General features: G+C 40.7%; 1 protein-coding gene across 4 annotated transcripts in view; it reads right to left on the bottom strand.

The window, feature by feature from the left end:
* Positions 1 to 2,212: 2,212 nt before the first annotated feature.
* The window catches only part of ADAMTS6 (ADAM metallopeptidase with thrombospondin type 1 motif 6), a 283,064-nt gene continuing 267,439 nt past the window's right edge, over positions 2,213 to 17,837 (bottom strand). For all 4 annotated transcript variants that reach the window (XM_043488472.1, XM_043488474.1, XM_043488471.1 and 1 more), the window contains one exon: positions 2,213 to 5,327. In XM_043488472.1, the coding sequence (XP_043344407.1) occupies positions 5,218 to 5,327 (110 nt within the window). In that variant the 3' untranslated portion in view covers positions 2,213 to 5,217. The remainder of the gene's footprint in view (positions 5,328 to 17,837) is intronic.

The raw sequence follows: 17,837 nt of genomic DNA, 5'->3' as shown, positions 1-17,837 counted from the left end.
CTTGCCAGGGCCACAGAGCAGGCCTCCCAAGAACTACATCAGTCTTGGGCTGGTGGAGGCCACCAACTTTTGAGCCACTGACCTGAAGAAGCACTCTGAATTCTAGGAGGCCTTGCCCCTCTTTATGTGAAACCTCTTGGTAAGGTAAGGTATCCAAGTCAAAAATTTAAGAAGCACCTGTAGAGTTCAAGGCTTTCAGAGTGCTAAGAAAAGCCACTGACCAAGAGACAATATAGGCATAACCTTGGTTTGCTCCACAGAGCCGAGCCAGCCCTCAAACCACTGTTCCATTTCTGGCCTCAGATATCATCTGTGGATGAAATGAGGGATGAACGAGGCTAGAAATAACCCTCTGAGAAAGAAACGGGAGAAGAGACCATTTTCCTTTTAAGTTCCAGCCTGAGGTTTTGAAGTCTAAGGCACAAAACCATTGTGAACAGCTGCTTTTTTTAAAACCATGTGTTAGTTTAGTCCACACATTCTGATGATATGAATGAGACAGAATTGCAAAAATAATATAACTTTCTAAATTCAGTGAGTGATCTCTTTTCTGTGACCACTTATTTAGAATTTTCCAGTCCTTCTGGGCTATGACTTTTTTTTTTTTTTCCTCCCTGAATTACATTTCTTTTCCCTTCTTTTAAAAGGAATGAATCTTACTCTTGCCACACAAATTCACGTTATTTTCGTTACCAAGATCAATACCCAAATTTCTTCCTAATTTACTTGAAAAAAATGTCACCTGGCCTCTTGGAGCATAAGGCTGAAGGGTCCCACTGCTCCTCCAGCAGTGGCAAAATCTTTAGAAAGGCAGACTGTCCTTGGGATCAGTACCCTAGGCAAGATAGTGACAGTGAGGTATTTCACAAGGAGAGAAACATTTAACCAGAAGCTTGAAAACAACTGTAGATGAAAAGACAGATTTGAATCTGAGGAATCAAAGCTAAAGCAAGACATTTCTTGGTTGATATTCCCCCTCCCTGACCCATAGTAGCAGAATTAATCTTTGCAGATGCAGTGGGAGGTTGAAATAGTTGGTGCCAGGGTCTTCTTATTAACTGAGCATTCACAATACTTCACGTGTTTTCAGCTACTAAGATGACTTTCAGGAAGCACCCCCCAGGACTATCTAATCACCTTATTTGATTCCCTCTAACGTATACAATTGAATGTGTAGGGTAGGGATATGGGAGTGAGTGGCTTAAAGCACAAACATGTTTTGGACAGTGCACATCTTTTAATATAATTGATGAAGTTGTCATTATGAAAGTACTGAAATAGCTAAGCATGCAGGAGGGACAACTTAATAGCTGCTAAGCTTCCTATTAACTGTTGCCTTTCCATATGATAGGGTCCCCCAGTTCAGCAAAGTGGCTCAGCCTAAGAGGAAACATCTGAAGGTAGCAAAGTATGCTTATCATGTTCCTTGTTCCTAGTCGAATATGAATAGAAAAACCCTTCAAGCATAAACTCTTTGTTCAGCACCCTTTCTCCAATGAAATACCTTGTGTCTATGCTAAAGAGCTTACATGTAAGGCAAAAAGGAGAGGGCAGAAGAGTTGTGGGCCGTGTGACTAAAGTTACGCGGCAGGAGCCAACCTGACTTCCCTTCTGGCCTTAGAGCAGCCGGCTGGTGGCATCTGGGGATATAGCCCACCAGAAATAACCGAGGCCTGCATTTAGATGTTACTGACATACAAGTAGGTGTAATCGTGAGGAGGGTAATAAGAAGGCAACAAGTGGGACTTCCCTGGCAGTCCAGCAGTTGAGACTCTGAGCTTCCACTGCTGGGGGTGCGGGTTCGATCCTCGGTCAGGGAACTAACATCCTGCATTCTTCGCAGTGTGGCCAAAAAAAGAAAAAAGAATGCAGCAAGTTATCTCAATCCAGACACTTCCTGGAAAATTTAGACAATGTAGGGGCTTCCTTGGTGACAGATGGTAAAGAATTTGTCTGTAGTGCAGGAGACCTGGGTTTGATCCCTGGGTTGGGAAGATCCCCTGGAGAAGGGAACAGTTACCCATTCCAGTATTCTCGCCTGGAGAATCCCATGGACAAAGGAGCCTGGCGGGCTACAGTCCATAAGGTTGCAAAGAGTCAGACGTGACAAACGCTTCCATTTCACTTTCACTGCAGTATGGTATTGCAAGGGAGAGCGTTCTCCTACTGTGAGTTTAATACCAGCTTTTCAGGGAATAGACAACTTCCATCTGAATCATTCTTACAAGCTGAATTTTTATTTTTACTAAATTATCTATGTTAAAAAAATCTGTGCCTGGTGTGGAATTTCACTCCATCAAGTGTTACAATGACTTTTTCATTTTCATTACAAGCAGGAGACTGAATGTAGAACAAGTGTTAGGAAACATGGCAATAAATTAGAATATAATTTACAAAGCAAAAAAAAAAAAGTAACAGTGTACCACATTAATACTGAATATAAAATAAGCAACAACTAATCACAATAATACAAAGGTAATTTCATTCTGTATTATTAAGGATACCTATGTGACATTCACTCAAATAATAAAATTCCTAATGAAATGGACTGTTCAGGGAGTCAGCTGGCTACGCTTACCTTGCCTTTTTTGGTGGGTCTCTACGCAGTGGCAGATACTGCTCTCAGTCATGGGGTACCAGTTTCCTTAGGCTTCTCTAAGTAGCCCACATAGCTCACTCCTTTTGGAGGGCCTGCCAGGGTGGCTCAGCCTCCATAGACAATCCTATTGTTAATATTTAGGAACAGGGCATCATGCAGCCAGGTGATGGATGAGAGAGCAGCAGCAATGTTGTGATGTGATATGGAATATGACTTTCTCAGTCAGGTATAAATTCGAAGCCAATCGAAAGCTTAGTCCTGTTGTATATTCTGTGCTTGGATCTTTCCAGAAAGTAATCTGATGCTGTTTCCAGGTGCTCTCTGCCCCCTGGCCTTGCCGCTGCACCAGCTGGGGAGCTGCAGGGGGCCCAGGGTTACGGCCCTTACAATGTTAGTTCCTGGGTGAGGGGGAAAGGAGCCTCTAGTCAGCAATGTAAGAAATCTTCTTGAAATAAAAACATAAGCTGGTATTTACGTTGGAAAAAAGCAAATCCTGACAGCAAACCTATGTCTAAAAGGTGCCACAGAAACCACCTGTCCTTTGTTGGTTTATTTTATTTCACCAGGCACGTTAGCACCGAGTTAACTGCTCTTTGCAAGGGACCAAAGGAAGTCAGTGCTTGCGGGCTGCCTGCCCTTCACTGATTGGCTGAGGTGGCACCTGGGCTGTCTTCCAAGGCAGCAGAGAGAGATGCACTGGCCACTCTCGTCCACTGTCAACAGCCCCCTCTGGAAACTCAGGGACGTGAGCTGTGGTGTTGAGAGAGAAAGCAGGCAAGGAGACACAGACGACCATGACTGGGCATGCCGAGCAATAAACGTCCCAGGCTGCCTGTCCACAGCAAACCTGACGTTTAGGTTGGTTTTTGAAGAGTATGAGTTTCTCTTCCTTTCTGAAAAACCTAACCAACCATTCTTAGGTCACGGTGTATGATACACCTGACACGTCGTTTCAGAGCACAGTGAGGGTTTAAGTCACGCACACTCTTTAGCTGCAAGGAGTATCTTGCAAAGTAGCCATTTGGTTTCAGTTTGAGGTGTTGGTGTCGCATGGTGCACTCGTGTTTTGGACACAAAACACATTCGTCAAGATCCTGCTGCAAGTGTTCAAGTACAACATATTCATATAAGCAAGTACCCTCTTTTTGTTTCTCTTCTTAAAAAATCTCACTGTCAAATCTTTTTAATGAGCGTGATGTGAAACTTGTGGACAGGGAAAATGTGAACTAGTCAATTTAATTTAGGTGGATTTGATTCTAGAATTTGAGCTACCCAAGAAACTGGGTTTCACATTTAATTGACATTCAGAGTATCCATAAAAAATACAAAATCCTTGGTTAGGTGACTATTAAAATGATGCTTTATGATCTCTAGTCTTCATGAGTTTTTCTTCTTTGGTTATTGTCCCTTGCCTACCTTAGAACTCACAGAAATAGCACATCTATGTGCAAGCACACTCATCTACCCACACACTCAAAAGCGCCCACACACACACACACACTTGCTCTCATATAAATAAATGCCCCTCTGCCATATCAAAGAAGGGACATCTGGAACCCATCATAATTGTCAGCAAAAGGGTCTGCCTGGTTGTCACCGAGCCAGTCTGTCTTTTGCATGGTATCATCTCAGCAAGCTCAGCATGCATATGCAACGATCCAACAGGGCAGAAGCCGGTCTGTGGCTGGAGAGGATGTAAACACGAGTGAGTTGGGGTGACTCAAATGAGAACTGAGGCAGCCTGTGTGCTGGCAGCAAAAGGCCTGGTACTTCAGTCTCTACCATACCCCAGGTCTGCTTCTGCATGAAATTGACATATTTTTCTCTTAAAGTTTTAATGGAAATCTCAGCTTCACTTGCACAATGGCAAGTTGGCCACAGTCTTTGAGCAGTGAATTTATAGACTTGCACAGCCGCAGTAACTGATGCACTGCTTTAAACTAAGTCCTTCATTGTTGTTCAGTTTAATATAGTTTATATATGGCTCACAGCAGTGTTCAGAACAGGGGGATTATTCCTAAGGAAATTAAGTGGAATGAAGAAAAATAATACAAACTTTCATTACTTCTGATTTATAATTGTTCCTTAAATTACAGTTCAAAGCCCATTTTAGAATTTAAATTGTGGTGCTGTTGTAGTGAGATAAAGTATAGTAAATATTTTTAAGCTATGACTTAAGATTTCTGAATCTTCTTTACTTCAATAGTTGACCAAGTCAAAACAGCTACATTTTAAACAGTTTTAAACACAAACGGATTCAGTGTCATTGCTAAGTCCATAATAAAAATTATCTTAATGGTCCAAGGAGGTAAACAGGCTATTGGATTTACTCGAAAGAACACAAAGGTTCCACAGTAAGCAAGTCTCCCTGTGTTGTTTGGATCTCTCCAATCTGGCATTCCCTCCTACTACCGTGTCCAGCACTTTGGATCAATAAATCCCACTTCACAGAAGTTAAAATAATATTGAAATCCTGTCAGCTAGGGCTGACCAGTGGTTACGTTTTCCACAGGGTAATGCATTTGCAAGGACATCAATCCTCTTCCTCTGGGTGGCTCTCTGTGATGGATACATTTCCACGATGAAATGACAAGGCGCTCTCTCTGGCTTTCCGTGGGTCAGTGTCCTTGGCAGGTCTTACAACACATCTGTCTGAAGTATGCTCGACTACAGAACTTGAACTTCAGCACCAGTGGGCAATAAGCCACTTTGTTCACATCTTTGCACTCTAACAAGTGGGGGAAGAAAAGGGAAAACAATTAGAGACACATAAACAAGTACATAAACAATAAGCTTGGATGTTCTGCAGGGACCCCTCCCCCACCCCACCCTGCTGCCTCCCTGGGCCAAAGCACCTTGGCTTTCACTTCCATGTGGTTTTTGTTTTCAAGCATACCCTGTCTGGTACACCCTACCAGAAATATTCTTTTGATACATTTTAACACGAATTAAAAAAAAATGATTTGCAAGGCTTTTCTCCCAGACTTTTATAAGTATGGTGCATGCCCACTGTGTCTTGAAAGAATTACCATTTGTTGGGATAAGTGATCACTTTAGACAGCTTGGAAACATGAGTCATTTTTCTTACAGAGCTTTTATTGCTTCTTTCTCAAGGGTTATTTTATTCAGCAGTGCAAGGTTATCCAAAATCAAACATGAGTTGCATTGTTTGATACCAGAGTACACATGTCTCCAGAGAATCTCTGCATCTGTGGGGTGTGGGGACGGCCTCGGTGAATGAAAAGGACTGCTGACAGTGGCCTAGATTTAGCAACGACATGAGACAAAGAGGGAAACTTGGAGGGGGCTGGCCTCAAATGGCAGCAGTCTGTGGGTTATGGAAACATGTAGAAATGTCTTTTTTTAATTTGGAAGTGAGACATGGCCTTCTTTTTTCCTATGTGTGTTTTCTCCTCAGTGCTAGAACTGCCACAGTTGAAATCTGCAGTTCTTGCAGCCAGAAGGTGAATAAATGATTCTTTCTCCACTTCCCCTTGAGGCTGGTTGTAGAAGATGGGGCTGAGGGGCCAATGTAACAAAATAGACACAGGCTTTTGAGTCTCAGAAACTCCCACCATTCCATATAACCCCACTACTGCTAATGAGGATATTCTTCTCCAGTTCTCTGGTCAATTTTACCTGGGGGTTTTAAAATACTTTGTAAATCTAGTAATTAAATTTCCATATGCCTCCCAGGATCAAAGTTCCACCCTCATTTTTCCAGGTGGTTATACTGAAGCATCCTGGGTAAATTGTTTAAGGTAATTAGAATCAGGCAGAACACTGGGAAATGTTTAGTGTAACAGAACAGAGTTGTTGTTGTTTCTTTATTTGCCTGGTTTTTTCTTTGGCTTCATAAATCCACTAAAGTTCAAGAGATCATATGCATGGTACATAAGCCATATGATAAACATGGAAAATTAAATGCAAAGAAATGGAAAAATTTCTAGTCATTATTATTAAAAAGTAAGGTAACAATTTTATTGACCTCACTTTTAAGGCTTTTTCAGTGAAAGACTTAAAATTTTAAACTGTAACCTTTAATCTTCTGAAAGCATAAGCTCTGCTACCATAGGACTCCCTTGAGTTCTGATTTTCAAAAAGAATAATTGTTATAAATTGGAATAGAAACTTTCTATACTAAGATTCTCAATAAATTTAAGTTTTGGCTGAAAAAAGGTAGGAGAGACATTAAAAATTTCTTTAAACTTTGTGCTAAAAAAATCAGATGTTTGGTGAATCAAGTTTGAATTTGAGGTGAAAGTATCTCCATATATTTTAATTTGGAGGTCACCTGTTATTTTCTTTTTCTTCTCTGTCACGATCAGTGAAAAGTAACCCCAAAATTTTAGACTAAGGATATTTTTGTGTTGTAGATTTTCCATAAAAAAGAATATTTTTGTTTTGTGTTGTACAAAAAGAGTTGTATCAGTGTTACCTAGAGGAATATATTATCCAGATAGTGAAGTTATTAAAGTGATGAGAAAAGCTAAGCATAAAGGATGAGGCAACCTAGACAGCATATTAAAAAGCAGAGACATTACTTTGCCAACAAAGGTCCGTCTAGTTGAGGCTATGGTTTTTCCAGTGGTCATGTATGGATGTGAGAGTTGGACGATAAAGAAAGCTGAGCGCTGAAGAACTGATGCTTTTGAACTATGGTGTTGGAGAAGACTCTTGAGAGTCCCTTGGACTGCAAGGAGATCCAACCAGTCCATCCTAACGGAAATCAGTCCTGAATATTCATTGGAAAGACTGATGTTGAAGCTGAAACTCCAATACTTTGGCCACCTGATGCAAAGAGCTGACTCATTGGAAAAGATCCTGATGCTGGGAAAGATTGAAGGCGGTAGGAGAAGGGGACAACAGAGGATGAGATGGTTGGATGGCATCACCGACTCAATGGACATGAGTGTGAGTAAACTCCAGAAGTTGGTGATGGACAGGGAGGCCTGGTGTGCTGCAGTCCATGGGGTCGCAAAGAGTTGCAAAGAGTGACTGAAATGAACTGAAAGGATGAGGAAAGCTGATATAATATCACTCATCTTTAATTTCAAAACGCCATCCTAATAGGGTAGCCCTTCAGTGGAGACCATCACTCTCACGCACTGTAACAGGGTTTGGTGGGACTGCTTAAAGTTCCAAATAAACTTTGGCTTTCATCTTCTTTGCCAAAATACAGAAATGATTTAGTTGATAAATGGATAGAGGAGAACTGGCTCTTTTAACAGTACAAGGAAATAAAATTAGTAGTCAGACTACTTGGATTTAAGACCAGCTTTCTATTTACAAACTTTATGACTGAACAAATTTCCTAACCTCTCGGTGCCTAAGAGGTTAAGCATCCTCACCTGTGAATAGGAAAGATGACTGTTCCCACTCCCACATGTAGCATGTATATCCAATGATTCTGCCTAGCACAGTGCATAGTATGGTTATCGGCTCTCAGTAAGTGTAAAATATTGAATTACTATTACTACTATTAGTTATTACTACCTTTTACCACCAGATGACAAGTACGTGGTGCTCTGAATTTCTCAAGGATGCGATACTTAGATTACTACTTAGAAAATGCTGTCCTACAGACACAAGTCAGTATGAAGACAAAGAATATTTCCTGAGGTGCAAGTTTATTGGGAGGCTCATTACTCCATTGTTGGTTTTTTTTTTTCCTCAGTTCCGAAAACCAACAAAATAGAACCGCGGTCCTATTCCATTATTCCTAGCTGCGGTATCCAGGCGGCTCGGGCCTGCTTTGAACACTCTAATTTTTTCAAAGTAAACGCTTCGGGCCCCGCGGGACACTCAGCTAAGAGCATCGAGGGGGCGCCGAGAGGCAAGGGGCGGGGACGGGCGGTGGCTCGCCTCGCGGCGGACCGCCCGCCCGCTCCCAAGATCCAACTACGAGCTTTTTAACTGCAGCAACTTTAGTATACGCTATTGGAGCTGGAATTACCGCGGCTGCTGGCACCAGACTTGCCCTCCAATGGATCCTCGCGGAAGGATTTAAAGTGGACTCATTCCAATTACAGGGCCTCGAAAGAGTCCTGTATTGTTATTTTTCGTCACTACCTCCCCGGGTCGGGAGTGGGTAATTTGCGCGCCTGCTGCCTTCCTTGGATGTGGTAGCCGTTTCTCAGGCTCCCTCATTACTCCATTGTTGAAGAGTTTCTGAACCAGGAAAATTCTGAGATGAGCAAAATACAAGAAAATTTACAGATTTTCCTTTTAGATTTAGACTTTAGAATTTGATTCAATAGTAGATAATGAATGAAACAAAATATTCATAAATTAAATATTCATAAATTTCTTCCTCCAACCAGTCACCCATTCGGGCCATTACAAATAAAATATTCAGGATTTAGCTCCTGGGACACAAAGGTCCCAGCATGGCCCTTTGGCTGGAGCTATGTGTAGTCTAGGGGCAGCCTGGAGGCCCACTGCCAGGATGTACCCCTCTGAACTTCCCAAAACCTCTTCTGAGGTAGTTCTCAACTACCTTGATTCCAAGTAACTTGACTGAAAGCAGGAATTCATTTGGGTCCTAGGAGCAGGATCAAGCCTAGGGAGGCAGGGACATCCCAGGACCTGAGAGTATCACTGGTGAGAGTGGCAGATCCAGGGGTGAATTCCAGCATCGCCTCTTCCCAGTATTTGTTTGTCCTTGGCCAAATAACTTCATCTCTCTAAACCTCGGTTTCTTCATCTGTGAAACGAAGCTCATAGGATGTTGTGAAGCTCGTATGAGGTAACATCTACAACACGTGTGACTTGGCACAAGAGTGAGCACTCAGTTTATCAGCTCTCATTACTGCTACCAATAACACATTTGAGAACAACCATCCTGTATTATTTCTCTGGGATCCCTGTCAAAAATATATAGGCTCTTCACTGGCATGAATATGTAAATTAACAATAAGATTTTAAGAGAGAGCAGGTAAATTATGATGAGGTGAGGAGTAATCTGGGGTAAGTACCAGGGTTGAAGACTGCCAAGCAGATAACGGGCCTTGATGAGATAGTAAATGGTGATTCTTGGGCTATGGAAGGACACTCAGTATTGATGGAGTGCCAGGGGCTCCCGTGAAGAAGGGGCCCTGAGGAAGATTCCATTCCTATATTATGGTTTTACCTTCTAGGGATTGCTTCAGTTCAGTTCAGTCGCTCAGTTGTGTCCAACTTTTTGTGACCCCATGGACTGCAGTACGGCATGCTTCCCTGTCTATCACCAACTCCCAGACCTTGCTCAAACTCATGTCCATCGAGTCGGTGATACCATCCAACCATCTCATTCTCTATCATCCCCTTCTCCTCCTGCCTTCAAACTTTCCCAGCATCAGAGTCTTTTCCAATCAGTCAGTCAGTGCCTCACATCAGGTGGCCTGAGTATTGGAGCTTCAGCTTCAACATCAGTCCTTCCAATGAATATTTAGGATTGATTTCCTCTGAGACTGACTGGCTGGAGCTCCTTGCAGTCCAAGGGACTCTCAAGAGGCTTCTCCAACAGCACAGTTTGAAAGCATCAATTCTTCGGCACTCAGCTTTCTTTATCGTCCAGCTCTCACATCCATACATGACTACTGGAAAAACCATGGCTTTGACTAGATGGATCTTTGTCAGCAAAGTAATGTCTATGTTTTTTTAATATTCTGTCTAGGCTTGTTGTAGCTTTTCTTCCAGGAGCAAGCATCTTTTAATTTCATGGATGCAGTCACCATCTGCAGTGATTTAGGAGCCCAAGAAAATAAAGTCTGTCACTGTTTTCACTGTTTCCCCATCTATTTGTCATGAAATGATGGGATGAGATGTGATGATCTTCGTTTTTTGAATGTTGAGTTTTAAGCCAGATTTTTCACTCTCCTCTTACCCTGTCATCAAGAGGCTCTTTAGTTCTTCTTCGCTTTCTGCCATAAGGGTGGTGTCATCTGCATATCTGAGGTTACTGATATTTCTCCCGGCAATCTTGATTCCAGCTTGTGCTTCATCCAGCCTGGCATTTTGCATGATGTACTCTTCATATAAGTTGAATAAGCAGGGTGACAATATATAGCCTTGACGTACTCCTTTCTCAATTTGGAACCAGTCTGTTGTTCCATGTGAACATGTTGTTCCATGTTCTAACTGTTGCTTCTTGACCTGCATGCAGATTTCTAAGGAGGCAGGTAAGGTGGTCTGCTATTCCCATCTCTTAAAGAATTTTCCACAGTTTATTGTGATCCACACAGTCAAAGGCGTCGGTGTAGTCAATAAAGCAGAAATAGATGTTTCTTCTGGAATTTTCTTGCTTTTTCTGTGATTCAACAGATGGTGGCAATTTGATTTCCGGTTCCTCTGCCTTTTCTAAATCCAGCTTGAACATTTGGAAGTTCTCAGTTCACATACTGTTAAAGCCTTGCTTGGAGAATTTTGAGCATTACTTTGCTAGTGCGTGCGTGAGATGAGTGTAATTGTGCGGTAGTCTGAATATTCTTTGGCATTGCCTTGCTTTGGGATTGGAATGAAAACTGACCTTTTCCAGTCCTGTGGCCACTGCTGAGTTTTCCAAATTTGCTGGCATATTGAGTGCAGCACTTTCACAGCATCGTCTTTTAGCATTTGATATAGCTCAACTGGAATCCCATCACCTCCACTAGCTTTGTTCATAGTGATGCCTAGGGACTACCTACACTGGAAGAATTGGTCTTCAGAGAGGTGAAAACCTGCTCATCAAAGAAGATCAACCAATGACCAGTCTTTCATTCTTTGTCTTTTAAGTCCATGAGGGATTAATCTAGTAATGATAACATTAAAAATAATTTATCAGGTGCTTCCTTTATCCCAGGCATTGACTTGGGCAGTTTTACATATTTATATATATTTAATCATTTTAAGTGGGCTTCCCTGATGGGTCAGTGGTAAAGAATCCACCTGCCAATGCAGGAGATGTGGGTTCGATCCCTGGGTCGGGAAGATCCCCTGGAGAAAGAAATGGTAATCCACTCCAGTATTCTTGCCTGGCAAATCCCATGTACAGAGGAGCTTGGCGGACTACAGTTCATGGGGTCGCAAAAGGGTCAGACATGACTTAGTGACTAAACAACAACAACAATCATTTTAAGTAAGTAAAATGTCAGCTTTTTACAGATGGAAAATCTGAGGCTCAAAAAGGCTACATACAAAACTCATCCTGTGTCACACAGGGGGTTGGTCTAAGAAGTGGGACCAGAACTCAGGTTTTTCTGATTCCAAAACTACTCTATTTTGGCAGCATTCTTCTCATCTTAATGCAAAAGAGTTTCTGCCTGTCAATACTTATTCTCAGCTGATAACTCTGATAAGTCAATCTTTTGGGACATCATTATTAGGAGGTCTGCTCTGCCATCCAAGAGAAGGGGTAAATATTTAAAAAAAAAAACAATGACAGCTATGTTTTGACTGGATTTCTGAATGATCCTCAGTTGACATTGATTTCTAGCTAATATCTAAAATATCTAAAAATTGGTGTCTCTATACCCAAGTAATACATAATCTGACATAAACAATTATACTAGGAAAGCTACTGAAAGGAATCCTTTTTTTTTAGGTAGAATCTTTCTGTAATATAATCTCTTTGTAATTGATCTACTTTGAAGGTCTGGTCTTTACTATCAAGTTTTCTTCATGCAGATACACTTATATCTACTGCTTTTAAAGCAGTGGAATCTGAGCTAGCAGGTCAAAGATTTTAAGATGACAGAGTCTGATATTTTTCTTCTACTATCTTCATGTACCAGCTAAGCACTCTCTGGGGAGGAGAATGAGAAGACACTCTTTCTATCTTTTTTCTTCTGAGGCTATTAGAAGGGTGAGAGGTCCTTAGAGTGTGGTTTCTGGGAAATATTTTGTGAACCTAACTAGTCTCTCCTTTTTTAACATCTCCTCTCACGTCCCTGCCCTAAAATAAACTTTTACTTTATCCAAGGTGAGAGATTTCTGGAGGGACAATTTATGGACTATTTCTAAATTCTTCTCAGAGAGACTTAGGGATATATCAAGGGCTGAAAGCCAGCTTCTAGGCCTTATGATATGAATTAGACCCACTATTAGACTCTTAAGTAACTTGCCAGGTATGCTGGAGTGGGTCTCACTGGTAATCTGGGTTCTGGTAGAGTTGAACAATAAAATTAGACAACCTGTTTCATAGGCAACACATGAATTTACTTATCATTGATGTGCCAATGGTTTTTCCCCAGGTACTTTACATTAATCTTTCAAAACTCTGACCTAAAAGACATGATTTTGAACTACTCACACTGAATATAAGGTTATGAATTTAGGATGCAAATGGATTGAGATTCACTGTGACTTTGATGGCTTGACTTAATCCAAGGAGTATAAGAGCAACTCCTGAAATGCAGTGTTCCTATATTTATTTCATAAAACACTGCCAAGCCTGCCTAAATCAGGCTTAAATTCTATTAATGGAGGAGTTGGGATACATAGGACATATTCTTCCATGACCAAGTTGGACCATTCAGGATTTTTCTCTGGAGAATGCATGTTCTCTATGCCTGTAAGTTCTTTATGAAATTCAGAGGGGGAATACAGTAAGCAGAGTTATGACTCTCATCTAAGGGTCTATCCTTTGGACTACAAAAGTAAAACCAGCTGTACTTTTGTCAAAGAGCCCATAGAGATGCAGAGCCTGGTGAGAAGAGAGAGGCAAAGGCTATGCATGTACAGGTATGGTGCAGGAGTCAGGGGTAGGGGATGTGAAATCAGCATACTTTTCCTGATAAACTATACTTGAGTCCTTAGTATTTTACATATTCAAACTGGAAAAGGATGAAATAGCACGTTTTGCTTGGGAATTTGATAGCATTCATTTCAGTGGGAACAGTCCACTGACTTTTACTAGTAGAGCAAGGTAATATCAACTATGGGACTTCATTTTGAGTCCACTTTACCATGGACTGAGCCATTTCTTTCTCTCTTTACTATCTTGGTTTCTTCTTACCCAGTCTTATTCTCTGGATGCCACCCACAGTCAACTTGAGGTGCTTTGATCCAATACAAATCCAGGATTCCCTCCAAACTAGACAGCAGGAATGTGACCCTGAATGTTATGGTGGATTATGAGCTCTTTAAAATGGCAACAAAAATGTCTGGTCTTCCTCACCTGCTTGAACTCAAAGTCCAAATGACCTTCACCATTCATTCCTTTCACTGATTTTAATATATCAGATGCCACCTTAAAACCCAAATTCAGTAGCCGTTTTGTTCCATGAATCTCAGGAGATTGCTGGAGCTGCTTAGGCAGCTCAGAGTCATTTACTTAAGGGGGACTGAGACCCGCCAAAGGCACTGTTAGACAGCCTGGTCTGGTAAACCAATGTTCACTAGCCACACCTTTCCTGCTCACCTTTCCACACCATGAATCATTACCTGGCAGCAATAAATACTAGATGACAGAGTGCTTTGTGCAACTGAGAAGCTGAAAAGACTCACCATATAAACTACAAGGGAATCTGAAACTGCATAAAGATGAATAAAATGGCATTTGGGATAGAATTTCAGGTGAGCTTGAGTAGGCTAGTCTCAGCTGCCAGACGCACTTTGAAAAAGTACTCTGAGTAGTAATTCAAATGCAGTGATACCCAGTGTGTCTGTAATTCACTCTTAGCAGCAATGTAGTGTTACCCTCATCAGTGGCAGTCTGTCAAAATCAGACCTATAATGCCTTTACTCTTAGCTGAAGGTTTTTAGGAATAAAAAGCTAAAGCAGATGTTAAACGTGGCAAATTGTATCTTCCTTCTTCTTCCTCCTAGCTCCCTCTCACCATTTAATTTTTTGATGCTCCACTTCTGATTCTCTTTCTCTTACTACCCTTTGTTGCCTTAACCTTCCTCCATTTCTTCAATCTCTCTCCATTGTTTATTTTTATTTTTTAAAACTTTATTCAAATTCCATTATTTTATTATGGCTTTGGGGGACTAATGTGCTTAATTTCCATATAGATGCTTAAATTCCATACCATGATTAATAGTAACCAGTTCCCTACATCTGACACTTGAGAGTCATATGTAATACTTCCACAACATATTCTCATTCCTATGTCCAATTGTTCATCAGTGTCTTTTTCTTCTCCTTTCTATTTTGTCCTTTTTTTTTTTTTCAATTCATTACCCTCTTTTTTTGCCACCTTTTTAAATTGAATGATATTGCTTTACAGAATTTTGTGGTTTTCTTTCATACATCAGCAAGAATCAGCCATTGGTACACCCATGTCCCATCCCTCCTGAACCTGCCTCCCATCTCCCTCACCATTCCAGCCTCTAGATTGTCACCATTGCCCTCTTTTTGATCCTTACCATATCTGCTTGAGTTCAAGCCTTCATTATCTCTAGCCTGGACTCTTGGCACAACTTTGTAACGCTTCTCCCACACAAGGCTATCTTCCCTCTGCCCCTTTATACACCTGTCAGTCTGTCACTCCCCGATTTCCTTCACTTGTTCCCAGAACTGGTAGATAGAGTCTTACCTTCCTTCCACTGCATACAGGAACCCCCCAAACCAAGTCCCTGTCTCTTTGTAGCCTCATCTCCACTGCCTGCTCATCTGCCACCCTCTGCAGCCATACTGAACTATGTTTGACTCCACCGCTCTGTGACTGCACACACTCACCTTCTGCCAGGAATGCCCAGCATCTCAACATCTTCTCGGCCAACTGTTTCGCCTTCCAGTGCCCTGCCCAGTGATGCTTCTGCTGATACCCCCTTCCTCTCTGTACTCCTGGGAGCTTCTGTCTACCCCATCACAGTACTGATCATAGGGTGAAAACTATTTGTTTGCATGTTGTCACCCCTACTAAACTGTGCTTCCTTCAAGGACAGGAATCTTTTGTAGTCTCAGTGGCTGGTACATGGTAGGCATATTTGCAAATTAAATGAATTTATTGGTTGGATGACTGGAAAGCACATTATTTAAACACCATCGCTTGACAAATGGACAGATATATTTCTCTGTGATAAGGCAAGTTCAGTAAAATATTAATGATAGAATCTGATGGTGGATAGTCATTATAAACTTCTTTCAACTTTGCTGTATGTTTGAAAGTTTTTATTATTTTAAAATAAGATATCAGGAGGGGAACCATCTCCTAAACTTCAGTAGTTGAAACAATAATCAAGATTCTATTAGTGGTTCATGTTACCCATAGAGATCCCACTGAAAGATGGTCTTTTAGTTCCCAAGAGATCTTCCTCAGTCCTACTCTGTCCTGCTTGGAGTAGAGATGAACTAGCTTCTCACTAGCCCCTTTTCTAAGAAACAAGGGAACCTGACTCTGGTAGAAAAAAGCAGTCCTCTTTTACCCCCTGCGATAACCAGAACTTGACCTGGGTAACCTTCCCTCACAACTGGACCTTCCTCCCAGTTTCCCCTTTGTAAGAGCGACTTCCTCTCTCCTTGATCTGATTTCCAGAAACCGTATCAGATCACTCTTACACATTACTTTCATGTAAGAGCCTTTTCTTTTTTGAAATCCGTATTATCTGTGCATTTCATATCTCTATGGATGACAAGTTATGACTTAAATCAACTGTTTCATCTGTATTTTTCCAACTACAGATTACAACTGGCTCACAGACCACTTAGTCTATGAAGCTTGCCTTGATCCAAACATTAGAGTCATCAGTGAGCACTCTTAGCATTTGTGTAAATGGTTCCACATAACACATTCCATCTTGCTTTTTTTTTTTTAAAAGAAGTATTTCCCTGTAAAACCCTGTAAAACTATGAACTTACAAGTGTATTTGAATTTCCATAATAAATGGCAGAGGCTGGCCACAGCAAGCATTCAATAAGTAGCTTCTGATGGAATGATCAGATAGTTTCAGACATTTTAATATACTCAATATATATGCTATTGGGAAGCTAAGGAGAACACAGAACAAGTTACAACAGCTATACTATTTCTACTTTAATTCTAATTTTATCCTGTCTTAAATGAGTCAACAGCTTTAGGGAATAACAATTTTAAGATTAGTCATACTTTGCAGGATTAATAATTTCCTAAAAGTTTCCTTCTTTACTGAGAAGGCTAAAAATATTGTCCTAACTGCATACTTCAGATTACGGTGATCAAAAGGTGATTTGGCCAGATAGAAATAACTATGAAGTATTTTTCCAAATAATCCAAGAAATATCAGATTAAACCTACCCATTTTAAGAGGATCTTTTTAAGGCAGAAATAAGTACAGTTGCAAAAGATATTCTTCTCACTATAAAAACAGCCTTACATCTTCAGCTGCAAAGTTTATGTACAATAATTATCCACTGTAGAGAACTGTTTGGAGAAATTACTAAAATGGCCTAAAATAAAGTTATAAATATAATTTCAACACACATTATTGTGGGCATGTCAAAAAGCCAGGTCTTTCAACAATTATTAAGCCTTAATCCGTTGACAGTCATGCCAGAAGTCTCTGTACTTCACAATCAGAAGCTCTGTTTTCATGTTAAAATTCTTGATTTTAAGAGTAAATTACAAACAGCATATATATGTAACTGAAAATGATATGTCCTAGGTAGGGCTCTTCCAAATCTATGTTCAAATCCTGGCTCTTCTACATCCTACTCTTGTAATGTGGGTAAGTCACTCTCTCTGTGCCTTAGCTTCCTCATCAGTAATACCAACTCTCAAAAGGTTGTTATCATGATTATATAATACACATAGATATTTATGTACATGAGATATATATAATGGATAATAAATATAAAGGGCCTAACATAATACCCAACATACTTTACTATGATAGTTATATCCTCTTTCCCACCTTAATATTTTATCTTTCAACTCTGAAAAACAGACTCCCAAACCCACATGAACTGATTGATAGCCAATAATTTACAGTAGATGAAGACTTGTTTGCTGCAAGGCTTAAAGAAATCTTTAAATTTTAGATCATTTAAGGAAAATAGTTTTGCTATGAAAAGTACTTCTGTTTGTCATAGATTTTTGAGCCCTTCTCAAGAGAAGGAAAGCTAAATTTATAGAATATCCCTTACCAAAGGGAAAAAAGGAGATGGCATTACAGCCAGAAATTCTGCAAATTAAAATTGTGATTTTGAATTGATGTAGGGTAAAGCTATACTTCTTCGAAACAGTAAACTATAAAGTAAGTATACTGTATTGAGCCACTAGGGAGGTTCCTAGTGGCTCAGATGGTAAAGAATCTGCCTGCAGTACAGAAGACCCGGGTTTGATCCCTGGGTTGG

Source organism: Cervus canadensis, chromosome 16 (assembly GCF_019320065.1).
Source record: "Cervus canadensis isolate Bull #8, Minnesota chromosome 16, ASM1932006v1, whole genome shotgun sequence".
Lineage (NCBI taxonomy): Eukaryota > Metazoa > Chordata > Mammalia > Artiodactyla > Cervidae > Cervus > Cervus canadensis.
The sequence above is the reverse complement of the archived record's forward strand: the minus strand, read 5'-3'. Positions and strand labels throughout refer to the sequence as shown.